The sequence below is a fragment of the Trachymyrmex cornetzi genome, unplaced genomic scaffold (genome assembly GCF_001594075.2).
Source record: "Trachymyrmex cornetzi isolate Tcor2-1 unplaced genomic scaffold, Tcor1.1 scaffold230, whole genome shotgun sequence".
In the NCBI taxonomy this organism is placed as follows: domain Eukaryota; kingdom Metazoa; phylum Arthropoda; class Insecta; order Hymenoptera; family Formicidae; genus Trachymyrmex; species Trachymyrmex cornetzi.
Genome location: NW_017296957.1, coordinates 699,940 through 715,730, shown reverse-complemented (window position 1 = coordinate 715,730; position 15,791 = coordinate 699,940). Strand labels below are relative to the sequence as shown.

The 15,791-nt window shown below is 33.2% G+C and overlaps 2 protein-coding genes and 1 pseudogene across 5 annotated transcripts; 1 reads left to right on the top strand and 2 right to left on the bottom strand.

Annotated features, from left to right (window-relative positions):
• Positions 1-2,844: 2,844 nt before the first annotated feature.
• Positions 2,845-7,449, top strand: Lfg (Glutamate NMDA receptor-associated protein 1 lifeguard). Of its 4 annotated transcripts, none has more exons than XM_018507164.1 (6): positions 2,845-3,072; positions 5,302-5,362; positions 5,883-5,990; positions 6,081-6,276; positions 6,355-6,625; positions 6,746-7,449. In XM_018507164.1, exons 2-6 carry the CDS (start codon positions 5,314-5,316, stop codon positions 7,103-7,105), a joined length of 984 nt encoding a protein of 327 aa, XP_018362666.1. In that variant the 5' UTR covers positions 2,845-3,072; positions 5,302-5,313; the 3' UTR covers positions 7,106-7,449. The 4 variants fall into 4 exon arrangements, with proteins under 4 accessions (XP_018362666.1, XP_018362667.1, XP_018362670.1 ...); XM_018507165.1 differs by having other exon boundaries at positions 2,845-3,081; positions 5,304-5,362; XM_018507168.1 differs by lacking the exon at positions 2,845-3,072 and adding an exon at positions 3,657-3,784.
• Positions 7,450-8,535: 1,086 nt separating this feature from the next.
• Rab10 (RAS oncogene family member Rab10) lies at positions 8,536-11,560 on the bottom strand. The gene is made up of 5 exons (XM_018507290.1): positions 10,852-11,560; positions 10,169-10,229; positions 9,969-10,107; positions 9,786-9,875; positions 8,536-9,439 (listed from the first exon to the last, which is right to left on the bottom strand). Exons 1-5 carry the CDS (start codon positions 10,976-10,978, stop codon positions 9,254-9,256), a joined length of 603 nt encoding a protein of 200 aa, XP_018362792.1. The 5' UTR covers positions 10,979-11,560; the 3' UTR covers positions 8,536-9,253.
• A 3,395-nt stretch (positions 11,561-14,955) lies between these two features.
• Positions 14,956-15,791, bottom strand: part of LOC108760880 (neurexin-4-like) — a 3,783-nt pseudogene continuing 2,947 nt past the window's right edge.

Genomic DNA, 15,791 nt, shown 5'->3' with positions numbered 1-15,791 from the left:
TAACCCTAAACTTTTCATACGAAACATTTTTCTCTATCCCTACTAGTTTTCGAGATATTTGACTGGATCACTTCAGATGGTCCACCCTGTATATGGACGAGTCTCATCAATTCCGAAAAAAATTGCTTATATATAATTATAATATAAAATTATACATAATTATGTATGTACAATTTTTTGTACATTTCTCTGAACTTAATTTCTTCTAAAATAAACAATGCGAAAATTATCACTTTAATTATTTTTTATATTTTCTGATTTTGATATTTTCTTACTGCCTGTTCTCTATTGTCTGTGCTTTTCATTGCGTGCTATTTTCTGCCGTTAGAGCAGATGATATTTACATGGTCCAGATTCTAGATGCGGACAGTGGCTGCGTTCAGCAGAGAAAACTAATTAGTTTTTTAACGCTTAGTGATTCTTTAATATGATTGGTTCCTACACTTAGATCCAACGAAGAACTAAAGGCAAGAATCAATTATATTAAAGAATCACTTAGCGCTAACTGATTAGTTTTCTCTGTTGAATGCAGCCAGTGTCAGGAGCATGCTGTCACACGACTATTATAGTCACGACATACAGTCAAAATTTTAGGTCTTGAATACTTTATTGACATTTTACAAGCACAATGCAGTATACTCGTCAGATGCGGCCGGCGTTAGCTGGACATCATAAGTATGACACATACATTGCACACGTGCATGCATTTATGCTGGCATCGTGTAAATATTTTGTTATCTTGGATTTATAATAATAATATCGATTTTTAATAATATCTCGTCGGTGTTTATTTCTTACACACGGTGTATTCTTCCTCTAAAAAGCCGGCGGCACACGATGCTTGTTTTCCTGCACTTTTCTGCTGGATTGCTAGCTGGATTAGAATCTTATCACCGTATTGGCCATGGTGTTAACAATAAGTGCGTTCCAAGTTACGCATGAAATGCATGATGCATCATTTGTCTTTGTTGTTTACCAATTAATAAAAAAGGATAAAACAATATATCATGCGCTTATTTATGCGTAACTTGAAATTAGGGCTCAGACGAAAGATTCGAACATGTTGAATATTTGATCTATTCGAATAGTTCGAAGTTGAAAAAAATGAGCATCTAATTCGAATATTTCGGATAGTTCGAACAGTTCGTGCTTAAACAGTGATCAGTATGAAATGTTAATTCGTTATATCTGAAGTTCGGACGATTCGGACAGTAAACAAATATAGTATGCCTTGGAAACAAAAGAGCAGTTTTTCACGAATATTTTCACGTTTTGTTTTATAAAATTAAAAATCGATTTTATTAATTTTTGCAATTTCTTGTAATTTTAGTTTCTGGTATTTAGTGACTGGCGACTAAAAAACCTCATAGAAAAAGAATGACAAACTGACGACGTGCGCCGGTCTTCTTTGATTGGTTCCGAGCACTAAAGCTCTATACAGTCTATTATGGATGTAGGAATACACAAGTTAGAGAAAAACAATGTGTAACATGACGAATTACGATTTTTTCTGCATCCATAATAAACTCTACAGAGCTTTGATGCTTGTGATCAATCGGAATAATTTTTTTCTTAGGGCGGAATTGAGAAAAATGAAAAATTTTATGTATGTATGTGTACAAATAAAAAATTTTTATCTTTTTATACATTTCCACCCTAGGGGAAAAATTACATGAGTGACCTCCTGAAGCCCATGACACGTACAAGAACGTAAGACCGTAACACACAAGCAGTAAGTGAATTGACCAATCACAGTAGAGACCGTAAGGCCAGTAGCGAATGTTACGATTTCCTTACTGATTACGTCTTACGGACTTACGTTTTTCTATGTGCTCCCGGCTTGAGGAGACAGCGTCACGTAACCAGTTTGCCACACTGTTCCTATCGATAATCCATCGTGATGACGTACGTACGATTACAATTTTCATTATCCAAATCCAAACATTTTAGTACCTACATATGTAAGTAGTAGATTTATATAAAATAAAATTAGTCTATACGCAGCGCTTGTTGTTTTCGACTTTTTATCATCGAGACATTCTTTTAAGTGTTGAAACAAACAAATAAAATGTAGTATGTTTTACGCTGCTTATATCTTTTTCTTTTCTTATTTCCTCCATTTTCTTCTCTATTTTTCTTTTCTTCCTTTTTTTTTTAAGTACCTAATTTTTCGGACACTTTTTTCTTGTATCGGTATGTATACTTAGGTAATTATAAAAAAATGTATCTGTACTTATATCTAAATACTTTTTCCACACAATACTTATACCTATAACTAGATACCTTTTAAACGGTATCTATTCCAACATGTGTAATAACTAATATACATATATAACTGAAAATAATTGAATGTGCATATTAAATTTAAATAAAGTTCCTATATTTATTGATATCGTCCTACAAATATTCTGAGCCATCCTGGACATATTCAGGTTGATCCTGAGGACGACTTGTGATATCTGAGTTCGAAATATAACAAATTCAAACTTTCAGCTCTGAAATGAGTTAAAATAGTTCGAACATACATTCAGTCCGAAACTATTTAACATTCGAACTTGAGATTCGAACTGTCCGAACTATCAAATCGTCTGATGTTTCCGAGCACTGCTCGGAACGCACCTAATGTCGACATCGTAGTCAATATAGATATATTCTAATCCAGCTAGCAAACCAGCAAGAAAACAAGCATCGTGTGCCACCGGCTTTAGCTCCTTTGAAAAAACCAATGTGGAGCGACACAGGGAGATTTCGTGCAGGAATGCAACGAGATGCAACGTAACGTAAGCGAAGATGCACGCACTCGCGCAAGCGCCCGACGCTCCCCACGGCCCGAACGTCGGCTTACTTCACATCGTACGGATTTGACATTTTGACCGTCAGCGGCGTACTTCAGTCGAAACCGAGCGGAGTCGGTTTATGTGGTGTTCGTCACGGCGCGTGAAGTGTGTTCCTACTTGCGGCTGCGTCGTTCTATTGTCGGTCGAACAAATAGCGATTCGTGCTACGCATTACGTGTACCCCACAGCTGCTAACTAGGGCACGACGAGTAAAGGGGCCTGTGCGTGATACGAGGTAAATACACATCCGCATCGCAATATTCGGGGGACGGCGATTATCGATTGCAAGACTATTTCCAGAAAGGACGACGGATGACGCATCGACTTGACGTATTTACCTATCCACCTTGATCCACCTCACGCGATTCTGTATTCCTTCCGGCCTCGTGCTCGGCGAGTTCGCGCGGGCCGTCTCTTTTGTTTCGTGACGTTGCGTGCAGTCGAGAAGGAAACGTCGACCTATAACCGGGCGTTATAATCACGATAAGTTACCACGGCTTGATAATACGCGCGACCTTGCCGTCGTGAAAAATCGATCTGGATGGACGGCTTAGCATCGCGCGTCGTCGATTCGAAACGTTTCCGCAATCTTCCGATTCCTCGATTGTCATTTTTATTTGAAATATTCAATAATCGTCACGTCTACCTTATTGGCGATGTGAATGTAACGCTGTGACAAGAATTTTATATATACATTTTATATATATATATATATATATATATATATATATTCATACCCTCGCGACTAACTTTCCACGAATATATATATCACATATCTGTTTGTGCGCGCGCGCACGTAGGCGTAAATTTTTTCAGGAAACTAAATACTATAAGTTGTTTAAAGATATGATTACGGGACAAGATATCGCGTGTTATCGCGTAACGGTGCTTTATTACTAATTGTAGTGACGAAGAAAGAAAAGTTACGCCCTGCTAACGTATATTTGGTAATTTACACATTTTATTTCGCTTCGCGATTAATGTTGCGTTTTCGTGAGTAACTGTGTGACAACTTTGCCTGCATCATCGTGTCGTAAACATTAATAAGCTGTTGGGTCCGATTCTACCAATGTATATAATGATGAATTCTGTCACTCACACACACTACACTGGATCAGTACATATTAAAGGCTGCTTTATATAAAATAAGATCCGATACATCAACGTTATTTTAACTTTAAATGAGACTTGAACACGTATCTGTCACTATCTTTCTAAATAAAGACAAATACATATGTAAGTCTCGCTTAAAGCCAAAATACTTCTCTATGTCTTCTCTTTTTTCTTTTCACATTGGAGAAAAAAGAGAAAAGATGAACTATGCAAGAAGTTCAGTTAAAAAGAACAGGCCTGCTAAAGCATGTTCGGATTCCACCTGGGTGCTCCTCGGATATCATATCATGCTTATTGTTTACTGAACTGTTAAATAAGGATGACATGATATCCGAGGAGTATCTAGGTAAGAATCAGAATTCGTAGAAGCCTCTGCTTACTACGAAGTACAAGGTATAAATAAGTACTGCTTATCAAATCTGTGCAGTGTGTATAAATCCTTTCCCTTTTATAAACAAATATGATATGACAGTTGATATATAAACATGTTAATATTCATATACATTAACTAACTATGCATATAATTGGGATAATTTATTTAATGTGTCTTCGCATTCACTTACTAATATATTACTGCAAATCGGTGCAAGACGTAATATGCTTAAAATATATTAGCTAATATTTCTTGTTTAATTAACAATTGTTATTAATTGCTAACATTTTTGATAATTATGAGCAGTTAGTAGAATTCACATCGTATATCATTCTTTATCTCTCTTCTCGGTAAGAGAGATAACATTAATTATTTGAAGATATTATAACATAAATAAATCTTCAAGGTAATTTAGATTTATCACTATATTAAATGAAATTCATTATGTATGAGTCACAGGTTTTACATTTAGTAGAATATTTAGTATTACAGAATACACTTTTTTAGGTGTTTGTTCATGGCTCTTTAAGCGAAAGTTTGGAACATTAACTTCTTTTTAATTCTGCTATCTATCTAACATTTTGCTTTTATTTTTTTTATTCTAAGAGCATTTTATATAATAAAATAACAAAGAATATAATTAATAAATTAGTACGATACAAGATTTTAAGTATGTGTGCGAATTATAATAAAAGTCAGAAATGAATGTATAAGATTCAACTTTTAAAGAGGTTGTAATATATTTATTATTTTTGTTGTTTTTATAATAGTGATTTACTTATATCTGTTTTAATAAATGATAGTTTAATACAAAGTATATAATGTTGACGTAACAAGTATAAGATAAATTTATTTAAATAATTCTATATACATTTTATGTACATTTTTAAGGTTGCCGATACACATTTGTTCGGAGTTCTATTGATATTGTTCTTTTCCTCAAAGGAGGCCTAGTTATAATAATAGGTTCTTTTTCAGCTAAACCAAAAGATGACAACTTGGCAAGCACCTGGTGCGGGATTCTATCCAGGGCAACAAGGTTCTGATCTTTTTTCTTCTGTTTTCTAATATATTTTTTATTACCATATTTCATTATTTTAACTGTGTTAATTCGGGGTACATATCAAAGATCGTTCAGTCAGCGGTTAGCATAATCACTTGCTTGGAAAGGGTATATCATCCCACACATTTTTGAAAGCACACCGTTAATATAATGATTATTTTTAGTCGATACTTGAGAATAAAGAAAATTGTTAATAAATATTGCAGTAACATGTTAAAGTACTGTTTATCATCATCAATGTAACTCTATAATTAATACATATATTCATGTAATACATTGCAGCAGATTGTGTCAAGCATAGTTAGTGTCTTCAAGAAGTCAACAGCACATACAATCATGAAAACATAATTTTACAAAAACAAAATATGCACAATATATATAAAAGTAGTGGCTGCTGTTACTGCACACAGTTCCTCAAGTTGTTACTGCTTATCGCGGTTACATGCACATTGTACTGTAACGTTGATATTTATATTTCTGAATTTTGACTGTGCAGGTCCGTACCCGTATCCTCAAAATCCAGGATATCCGCCACCACAGGAAGGCTATCCATATCCTCCAAATCCAGGATATCCACCACCTTACTCCGGTGGAAATCCACCAGGTAAATACGACTCAAGAATATTATTCAAACTACCTTAAATTGTCATAGTTATATATTTATTTTGTTCATGAGCATTACTATTTTTTATAGGTCCAGGATTTATACCTCCACCGGGTGTTCCACCATACGGTGAAGCGCCACCGCCAGTTGGTCCAGAATTTGGAGGAGTACCTCCACCAGGTCATCCAGGAATGTCGTACGGGTCTGGGTATGGAGAAGATCCTATGCAGGATGAAGTCAAAGGGTTTGAGTTTAGTGACAAAACGATCAGGAATGGCTTCATTAGGTAAATGTCAGATCTTTAACATTTAATATTCTCAAAGTATATGATAAGTATATATATATAATTGTATTTTTTTTACAGGAAAGTGTATAGCATCTTGATGTGTCAGTTGCTTATCACACTTGGGATGATTTCTTTATTGCTTTTTCATAGACCGACACAGTTATGGGTCAAGAGTCACTCAGAATTGTTCTGGATTGCTTTTGCCTTAACTATTGTACTGCTCATATGTATGGCTTGCTGTACTAATGTGAGACGTAAAGCTCCGATGAACTTCATATTCTTGTTCCTATTTACATTTGCGGAGGCTTTCCTGTTGTCCGTGGCTGCATCAACGTACGAGTCTCAAGAAGTAAGTTACACGAAAAGATTTTATAATTTAAAATATTATATATATACAAAGAACTATGTTATTATTAAGTTATAACATGTAACAAATGTGACATATCTACATAGAGATGTTCTTTTGCAGGTTATGCTGGCCGTTGGAATTACAGCGGCAGTGTGTCTAGGATTGACGATATTCGCATTTCAGACAAAAATCGATTTTACCGGATTACACAGTGTCTTGTTTGTTGCTGTGCTCATTTTACTTATTTTTGGTATAATTGCAATGATCTGGCACGGAAAAGTTATAACTTTGGTTTATGCCTCGCTCGGCGCGTTTATATTCTCTCTATATCTGATTTACGATACACAAATGATGATCGGCGGAAAACATAAATATTCTATTTCACCGGAGGAGTATATCTTTGCCGCGTTGAGTCTGTATCTGGATGTCGTCAATATCTTCCTGTATATTTTAACTATTATTGGCGCTTCGCGAGACTAATTGATGTCAATTATGATATTTTGACTTGTGTTACACTTACTAAGGTATACACACATAAGGTCAGTTTTTTTTTACTTACCGCCGTCCTGCTTTGGCTCTCTACAGTCATTGTTTTGAGAGCGCACTGTAGGTGAAGAAACAATGAAGTATGAAGAAGCATAACATTGGCAAGACTTTAATTTCTACGAAGATAGCTTTTACAAATTTTCAAAGATTAATATATCTACACAAATAGCACGCTTATACTTGAAATCTTTTATCTAGTTTCATAATGCATCAAGTATTTCCTACGAGTTTGGGGAGAAAACCAAATATAAATTCTTGTAATTGCTAATGTATAGAATAGTACATCGTTATTATTATTCTCATAAAACTCAATGTTTATTTTTTGTCTCATTTTGAATATTATAAAAAGCAGTGATTATATGAGTGATTATATGAGTTTACATTTATTTTTTTTACTTCTTTCAAGACTTAAATTTTTTCAATGTCAATGAGTATATATGTCTAATTATAAGTGCGTAAAACTAATTATTGATATATAATTGTTATAAATATATGTCATAGTGTGATAAAAATCGAACGATAATTAGTTATAGTATATTATCTGGACTTGACTATAATTCCAGGCAACTTTGAAAGAAATGTGGAGATGCTTATACCTTGTTGCCTATATATACATACATATACATATATAAAAAGTTAAGATTGTGTTTACTTTTTGTTCAAATTTGAATAAAAAAACATACAATTTACTTCTCTGATATTTATGATCTTTCGATTCCAAATAGCAATGCATAGTATATTGCAATGTATATATGTATACACAGTAGTATGATGCAATTCTTTTTTTCAACAAACACGTTAATACTATTCGCGATAAGACAATTTCCGTGTAATGTAAAATAACCATTCTGTATAACGTCATCTAATAGAGAAATAATTAGATGAGGTAATTTAACAGCATCTCTAAACAAATTAGATATCCAATTGCAATTATATATATATATATATATCAGGGTTGGTAAAGACTAATGTTTTTTTTTTTAAGAATAAAACATATTATGTTTCTTCTTGAATATGTTTTTAATGCTTCAAATATGCTTTGAACAGTACTATAAAAAAAACATATTTAAAACATATTTAAAACATCAATTAAGCATGTTTTAAACTGTTTAAAACACGTTTAAAACGTTTTTTTTACCAACCCTGATATATATATATATATATATATATATAAATAATAGCACATATACTATTATCTTTAATACTTGCATTAAAATGTCTATGTATAATTGTTATTAATGTCTGTCTAACGACAATTTTGCATCTATAAATATGCAAACTCATTCCATGCAGGATATATGTATATATGTGTGTATGTGTGTGTGCGCGCGCGTGTTTGCCTAAGAAATAAAAACGACAAATTCGAAATTGCGAATATTTATATTTATAATAAATCGGCCGTACACAAAACGGTAGAAGCTTTTGGTTTAAGTTCTCCCTAACTTAAATGTACAAGTAAGCATTGTGTGATGCGATTATTCACGCAGGAAAGCGTTCAATGTTCAAAAAAATGATCAAGATTAGAAGCCGACGACACTCATACTCACACCACTCACATGGTAACAAATTGCAGCCTCGTAATAAACAATATGTATAAACAATATGTCCTAATTGTTCTTTTTCGTGTAACGATACAATGTTTTATGTGAAACATGAAGATTTTCGCCAGTGAAATCTATGGTTTTTAACTTTTTTTTTTACTATATCCGTATAAACTAATGAAACTTTGTTTATATACCACACGTACAATCGTAGATATTGTATATGCATAAAACCGCGCGCGTATTTTTATAAACTTATTAACATTTATATAGATTTAATTAAAAAACATAATTTTTAAAAAATATTGGATCGGTCAAATCATCTTTATTAGCAATTTTCGATTGCAGCATAGAAAAACGTTTTTTCCATCAGATCAAAAGTGAGATTGGATTATATCAGATCAGGCAGTGTCGTGAAGTGTTTATGTTATTATGCTTTAAATTACGCTCTAAATTTATATCGAGGGATCTTTCTCTATCCCAGGTTGCACGAGCTGATATATAGTTCGTTATGCGCCGTTAAAATAAATAATATATAAAATTAGCAGCACCGATTCGAATTTCTTTCTACCCTTCGATCAACCGTTACTCTGTCGGGCGCGTCTTGTGGTTCTCTGCCGTGAGTTTTGTCCAATATTGCTTCTGCTAGTTCGCTAAATGCTCGATCGATATTGATGTTCGCTTTCGCGGACGTCTCCATAAATCTAATGCCATGTTCCCGCGCTATCTGTAAACAAGATAAAAATTTTGGTTAAAGAATTATCATAGACGTAGTACAGATAGATCTAAAATGGCATGCGAGAGATATGATAAAACTCGGGGTCTCTCTTCTTTAAAAGACGGAAAACAACTTTTGTTCTGTTCGCTTTAACAGGCAGAAAACAACTTTTGTTAGAAATAAAAGAGAGACCTGAGTATTTCTTCTCTCTCACATGTGGGGGCCACCGCAAAGCATTTCCTAGCATATATTATATGTTCGATTTGTATATTGTCTATAAAACCACTGTTTTTGATAAAAAATTTTATCACATTGCTCATAATATATCAAGAAAATTTATCTACAGAATATTTACCGCTTCTCCTTTCTCTGTACTGACAACGCGTTTTTCTTCCATATCACTTTTATTTCCTAAGATCATTTTCTCCACATCTTCATTTGCATGCTACAGGAAATATTTACGACAGTCATTATGTGTTTAATATAAGAAATTGAAATATAAATTTGTAAATTGTAAAATGAAGTACATTATACTCACTTCATCAATATTCCTCAACCATTTCACGATATTTTCAAATGTCTTTTCGTTAGTAATATCATAAACAAGCATAATTCCCATAGCTCCTCTATAATATGATGTTGTAATAGTGTGAAATCTTTCCTGTCCAGCTGTGTCCCTGCAGACAAACAAAAAACACATAAATATATAGAAAATTTTTAATGTTCATTATAACTCACCATATCTGTAATTTGATTTTCTTTCCTCTTAATTCTACCGTCTTGATTTTAAAATCGATACCTGCAAGAAAAGAAAACACTTATTATGTTCCAAACACAAATTACAATTTCGAGAAACTCTACAGGGTACATATTTTGTGCACCCTAATTACCATTACGAAAATAAAAATTAATTATAGAAAATATACTTTAACTATATATTAATTATGGAAGGTATCTTAGTTTTGATTTTTTATTTTTATTAAATAAATATTTGTATATAAAAAAGAGAATAATTTGTATAAAATCATATGCATCTCTTTTGTAACTTGTGCAATATGTATTTATGCTCGTACAAATGGATGTATGACTCCGCTAAAATCTCGCGAAGCAAAGTGTAATTACTTTTTTCTCAAAGAAAAACAGGCTGGTAATTACACCCTGATCACCATGCGAATATGTACGTGTGCGTGTGTGTGTGGCCCTCACACACGAAACAAAGCGGCGATCAGCTCGATTGGATTGAATTTTACGGAACGTGACGGCCGTAATTATATATTTCCAATCGAAGCGCCACATTCTAACCTAATCGCCGGGGAAAGAATGCGAGCGAAATTCGTCATCGACGAAAGAATCTCCACGATTCGTGGTCTCTACCGGCCTTTCCCGATCTCCTTCCCTCACTCTCCATCTCTTTCTCTCACCTATTGTGGAAATGAACGTGGTGGAGAAGGCATCGTCCGAGAAACGGAACAGTATGCAGGTCTTGCCGACGCCGGAGTCGCCGATGAGGAGTAGCTTGAATAGTAGATCGTACGTCTTCTTCGCCATTTCGCCGCCGAGGCAGTCTCGTGTCGAGGAGTAGGCGCCAAGAAGGAGGAAGTAAACAGAGTAAAAGGAGCACGGACCTGCTGCGGTGGTGCTGCGGTGACGGTGACTCGCGGTCGGCTGGTTGTTGCGATTAACAGCGATGATGCTCCGTACATCGAACGTTACGCACCGGTTATAGCCGTTCAAGGTCGAACGAGGGCGCGTCTCCCCGACGAGCTGCGACGTACGTATACGTATGTAGACGTATCGTGTCGTATCATACGGGCGAACCGGTCGCGGAGAGGCGGCGGACTATTAAAAGACGGCGCGACGTCACGCGACGGCGAGTCAACACGACGCAGAAGCCATCGGGGGTAAACGCGGGGGTGACTTTCGGCACCTTCTCTCTCTCTCTCTGTTCCTTTCTTTATCCCTTTCTCCCTCTCTCTCTTTCTCTTTCTATGTATCCTCTCTGCGACGTTCGCTACTGTTCGCTACTTTGCACTCGGCGACAACACAACGCAAGATCGAACAACACGATTCAGTGTTACCGGCTGAATGAGTGCGCGATTCGCCACGACATCGCGCGACGTCGGCGGCGGTCTGAAACTACAATGGTATATTCTAAATTTCTATGGATTCCTACTTTGTTATCGCAAAGGGCCACGTTTCATTTTCGTGATCACCTTTAAAGGGGAAGGGATGGAATTTTCCGTTATAGAAATTTATCTTGATATTTACAGTGAGAGCAAAAAGTATTCGTACAAGGAAATTTTTTTATAAAAAAAGTCTTATTTGTAGAGAAAATAAATATTAATTAGCAATTTTATATAATGAATACATTCTGTTCTAACATATACAAATGAGCTTCGCATGTATTTCTAATATTATAAGCTAAATTGCTCGACTATACGAATACTTTTTGAGCATCCAAACAATGGAACTTTTAATTTTCGCTTATTTTTCAGATGATATATTTTCTATAATTAATACACATCTTTTGGATATATATAATTTTAAGAAACGTACAGTTTATTTTATACTTTATGTATAAATTGTTAATTACCCAGTAAGAAATGAGAGATCATCGATGAAACGTCGAATCGAAGTCGAATTGGTGTTGAATTCATCGTATCGATATCGATTCGACATCAATTCGATGATTCATTTCTCGCTGGATAATATTTAATTTTTAAAAATAAAGTTTTTTTAAAAAAATATTTTCTTTGTACGAATACTTTTTGTACTCACTATATGATGTTGGATATATTATATATCGTTTTTTGAAATAATTATTTTATGGTAACATAAAAATATATCACGTGGAATTATATTCTGTATTTGTGATAATAAAGTAATGTTATTTCATTATAATGTATTTATTAGGATATATCTTCAGCTTAAATTTTATTCGACCCGTGAAACATATTCCTGATATATCATAAACCGTTTTTATTGAAATTATTTAAATTTGCTTTGGTATTTATGTATTACTTATTTTATCTTGATATTTGTGTGAATATTAAATATATTTATATATATGTATATATATCTTTTTTGAAAGTTATTTTCATGTCGATAATATAAAAATATATCACGTGTGGAATTATTATGCATCTAATAAAATTAATATTTTCTTATTACCATCTGTTTATTATAGAATATCGTTTGTTTATTTTTAAATCTGCAAAGTATATTTTATAATAAATTGTTGTGTTTTTACGGAATTTATTTAAATTTGCTGGGGAATTTATTTACATTTTAAATATTAAATTTAAAAAATAGTCTTTATAGGTATTGCGTAATCGCTGTGATAATAATATCAGAAATAACCGAGATCCGGGAAATACCAAAATAATGATGATATCTCGTTTTTAATGAAGATTGGATTCGTATAAACTTGTTTTTTTTATACGTTACGCATTTATATCGATATGCTGTAATAAAGATCTCATTCTCGAATTTCCAGTACGTATCAAATTGCTTCCTACTATGTACATTTAAAAAATTATTATGTTGCGATTATAAATATACACAATAAGAGAAGCTTTCCAACAAGAGACACAGATGACATAGTGAATTATTACGTCCTTGTTCGCCAATATTAGATGAAATAATCACTGTGTGTTACACAATGTCGCTCTTGTTGGAAAGCTTGAAAAATCTCTCATTAGCGCTTTAACATATGAATGTATATATCGAATATATTGCTCGTTTGTTTGGAAAAAAGAATATAAAGGAAAAAAAAGAAAAAATGTAACTTAAAAAATTTGCATGTACATTTATTTTAAAAATTGCTTGCAATTTTTAAAATATTCAAATTTATTTTCTGAAAATTTTGTTATGTCGTGTAGAAAGTTAATGATATAAGTTTCTATGTATACCTAGATAAGCATACACTTATGTCAATTTTACATGTACGTTTTACATAAAAGATACGTATATTAATCAGATTTTATAATTTTATTTAATTTCGTAATTTCAATGCATAAACTTTAAAATATTCTTTGTTGCATATTCATTAATAATCGTCTGCAATATGACGTAGATATGACGTCGGTTATTCGATTCCCACGTTTCTTATCGCTACACCAAATAGCCAAGATGCGTTTGCAGTTCAGGCGCAAAGGTTGGCGCATATTTTCCTTGCAGTATGCAGCTGCAATACTCGAAGCGTGCCTGCACGTTGGCTCCGCTGCTTTTTCACAAACATATGTATGTACATGCCAAAGATAGCTAACTTGGCCTGCGTGGGTGAGAGTTTCCCTTGTTCCCTCGGATCTCCTCTCTGCGTCATTGCCTCTGATGAGCCATGATATATTTATTGTCGTTGCATGCCTACGTAAAGATGATTTATTTTTATTTAATTTCCTTCTCAATAAAAAAGACATATCTATTAAAATCATTACTTATATCATTTTTGTTCCAAAAATTTGAGTATTATTATCGTTATTATCATTTCTGCTGTTATTGTTATTACAATTATTATCCTTAATGCTATATTAATATTAAATTATTCTACAGTGAGTTTGCAGATTATGTAAAAAAAAATATCTGTAAAATAAAATAATCACAAACAAATGTGTGAAAATAAAATAAATCTAAAAAAAAGTGTTAAACGCATTTTAGGCGGTAGACATTTCGATTAATACTGCGAATATTATAAAAAAAAAGAGAACAAATTATATAAGTAATTTATCTCTGATAAAGACAGCTTTGTATTATATATGGAAAATCTATTTATGTTACATAAAACACTCTTTTATGTTCCGTTGTAAAAATGCATTTAAATTGGAACGATCACACCCTAATTACGAAATGATAATTATGTAAAATAATCACTTCTTTTTCTCATTCGCGTAATGAACGTAAGCGAAATGCAAAAATTAAAATCATTCATTTGCTTCCGAGAAATGTATTAAGAAACAATATAAAATAATTCAATAGTTTGATGAATATTATATAATGAAATACAATCTGAAAAAGAGAGAGAGCTAGTCAAAACTCACATTCAGTTCTACGAAGTGTAAATAATTACGATTTCTGAGTACTTTCTTAAATTTTTATAGCATAGTTCAAAGCTGTTACTTAAAAATTGTTAGAGAAAATGACAAAATTTTTTAGGTCTTTTTATGTAGCAGTGTTGTGAAACTCTACAGGGAGACAACACCATATACACAAAAAAAATCTTTAAATAGAATTAATAATTAGACTTAAATAATAAAAAAATTAAAGTATTTATTAAAGCTATTATATGGGTTTTATAATGGAATTAAAAAATTTTTGTTTTTCTGATTTCTAACCATTTTTTTTGGATTTTACTTTTGTATTTTCTGGCGTAACAAAATTATGATATACATATATGAAAAGATCATGGTTGAATGGAATAAAAGAGATTTTATCCTTATCAAAAATGTACATATAATTTTAAATTAAGTTAATGTGTACTTGTTACTTCTCTCTAATGCATACATATCTAATATGATGCATTTCAGTTTTTAAATAAACCACTTTTTCTTTTTTTGTACTTGATGACCAGTGACAGAGTTTACAATCGCTGAATCCCGATCCAGAGCAATTTCAGCACCCGTGTCTTCTTGCATCAAGTATTCACCTTTATGCCTAGACATATATCTGCCTATAAGAATCGCCATGATCACAAGTGCAATCAGAATAACCGCTAGTATGCTTCCCAGAATATATAGTTGTGTCAGTCTCGTTATATGCCGCTCTTATTTTTTCCTCATCTATCTGCGAGGTGATGGCCGTGTCTCTTTAATATATGGCGGATGCGTGATCGGTTCGACTCCGTAGAAGTCTTCGGTTGGAGGACCGAGTGAGTGGACGTTAGCAAGTTCGTTCTCTCGAAAGAGTAGCTTCAGCGGATATATGCCGTCGAATTCAACTCTCGATATGCATCCCGCGAATCCCTCTGACATAGACTCGTTTCTGCCGATGTACATGTACTGAATATTGTTGAATTGCGCGTCTGCATAATGCTTTATATTAAATTCAAACTCCTTCGTCTCATGATTATCGACCTACAATGTCAAAATAGCGCCAGATTTTTTTCTGCCGATCCTAACATCGTGATACTATCCCAAACTGAAATGCTTCTTTGAAAATATGACTTCCTACCGTTCAAAACCGAAGTCAAATACTACACTGTTAGAAATGTTCTTAAATTTCATTAACTTTTAATGTACATTGGTGAATGAAGTTTAATTTCTCTGTATCTGAAAGGACTATTAATGCACATGTTAATGAGATTTAAGTTTACAGTAACTGAAAAATTAAGTGTAATGAAATTTAATATACTTTTATAAATGACATT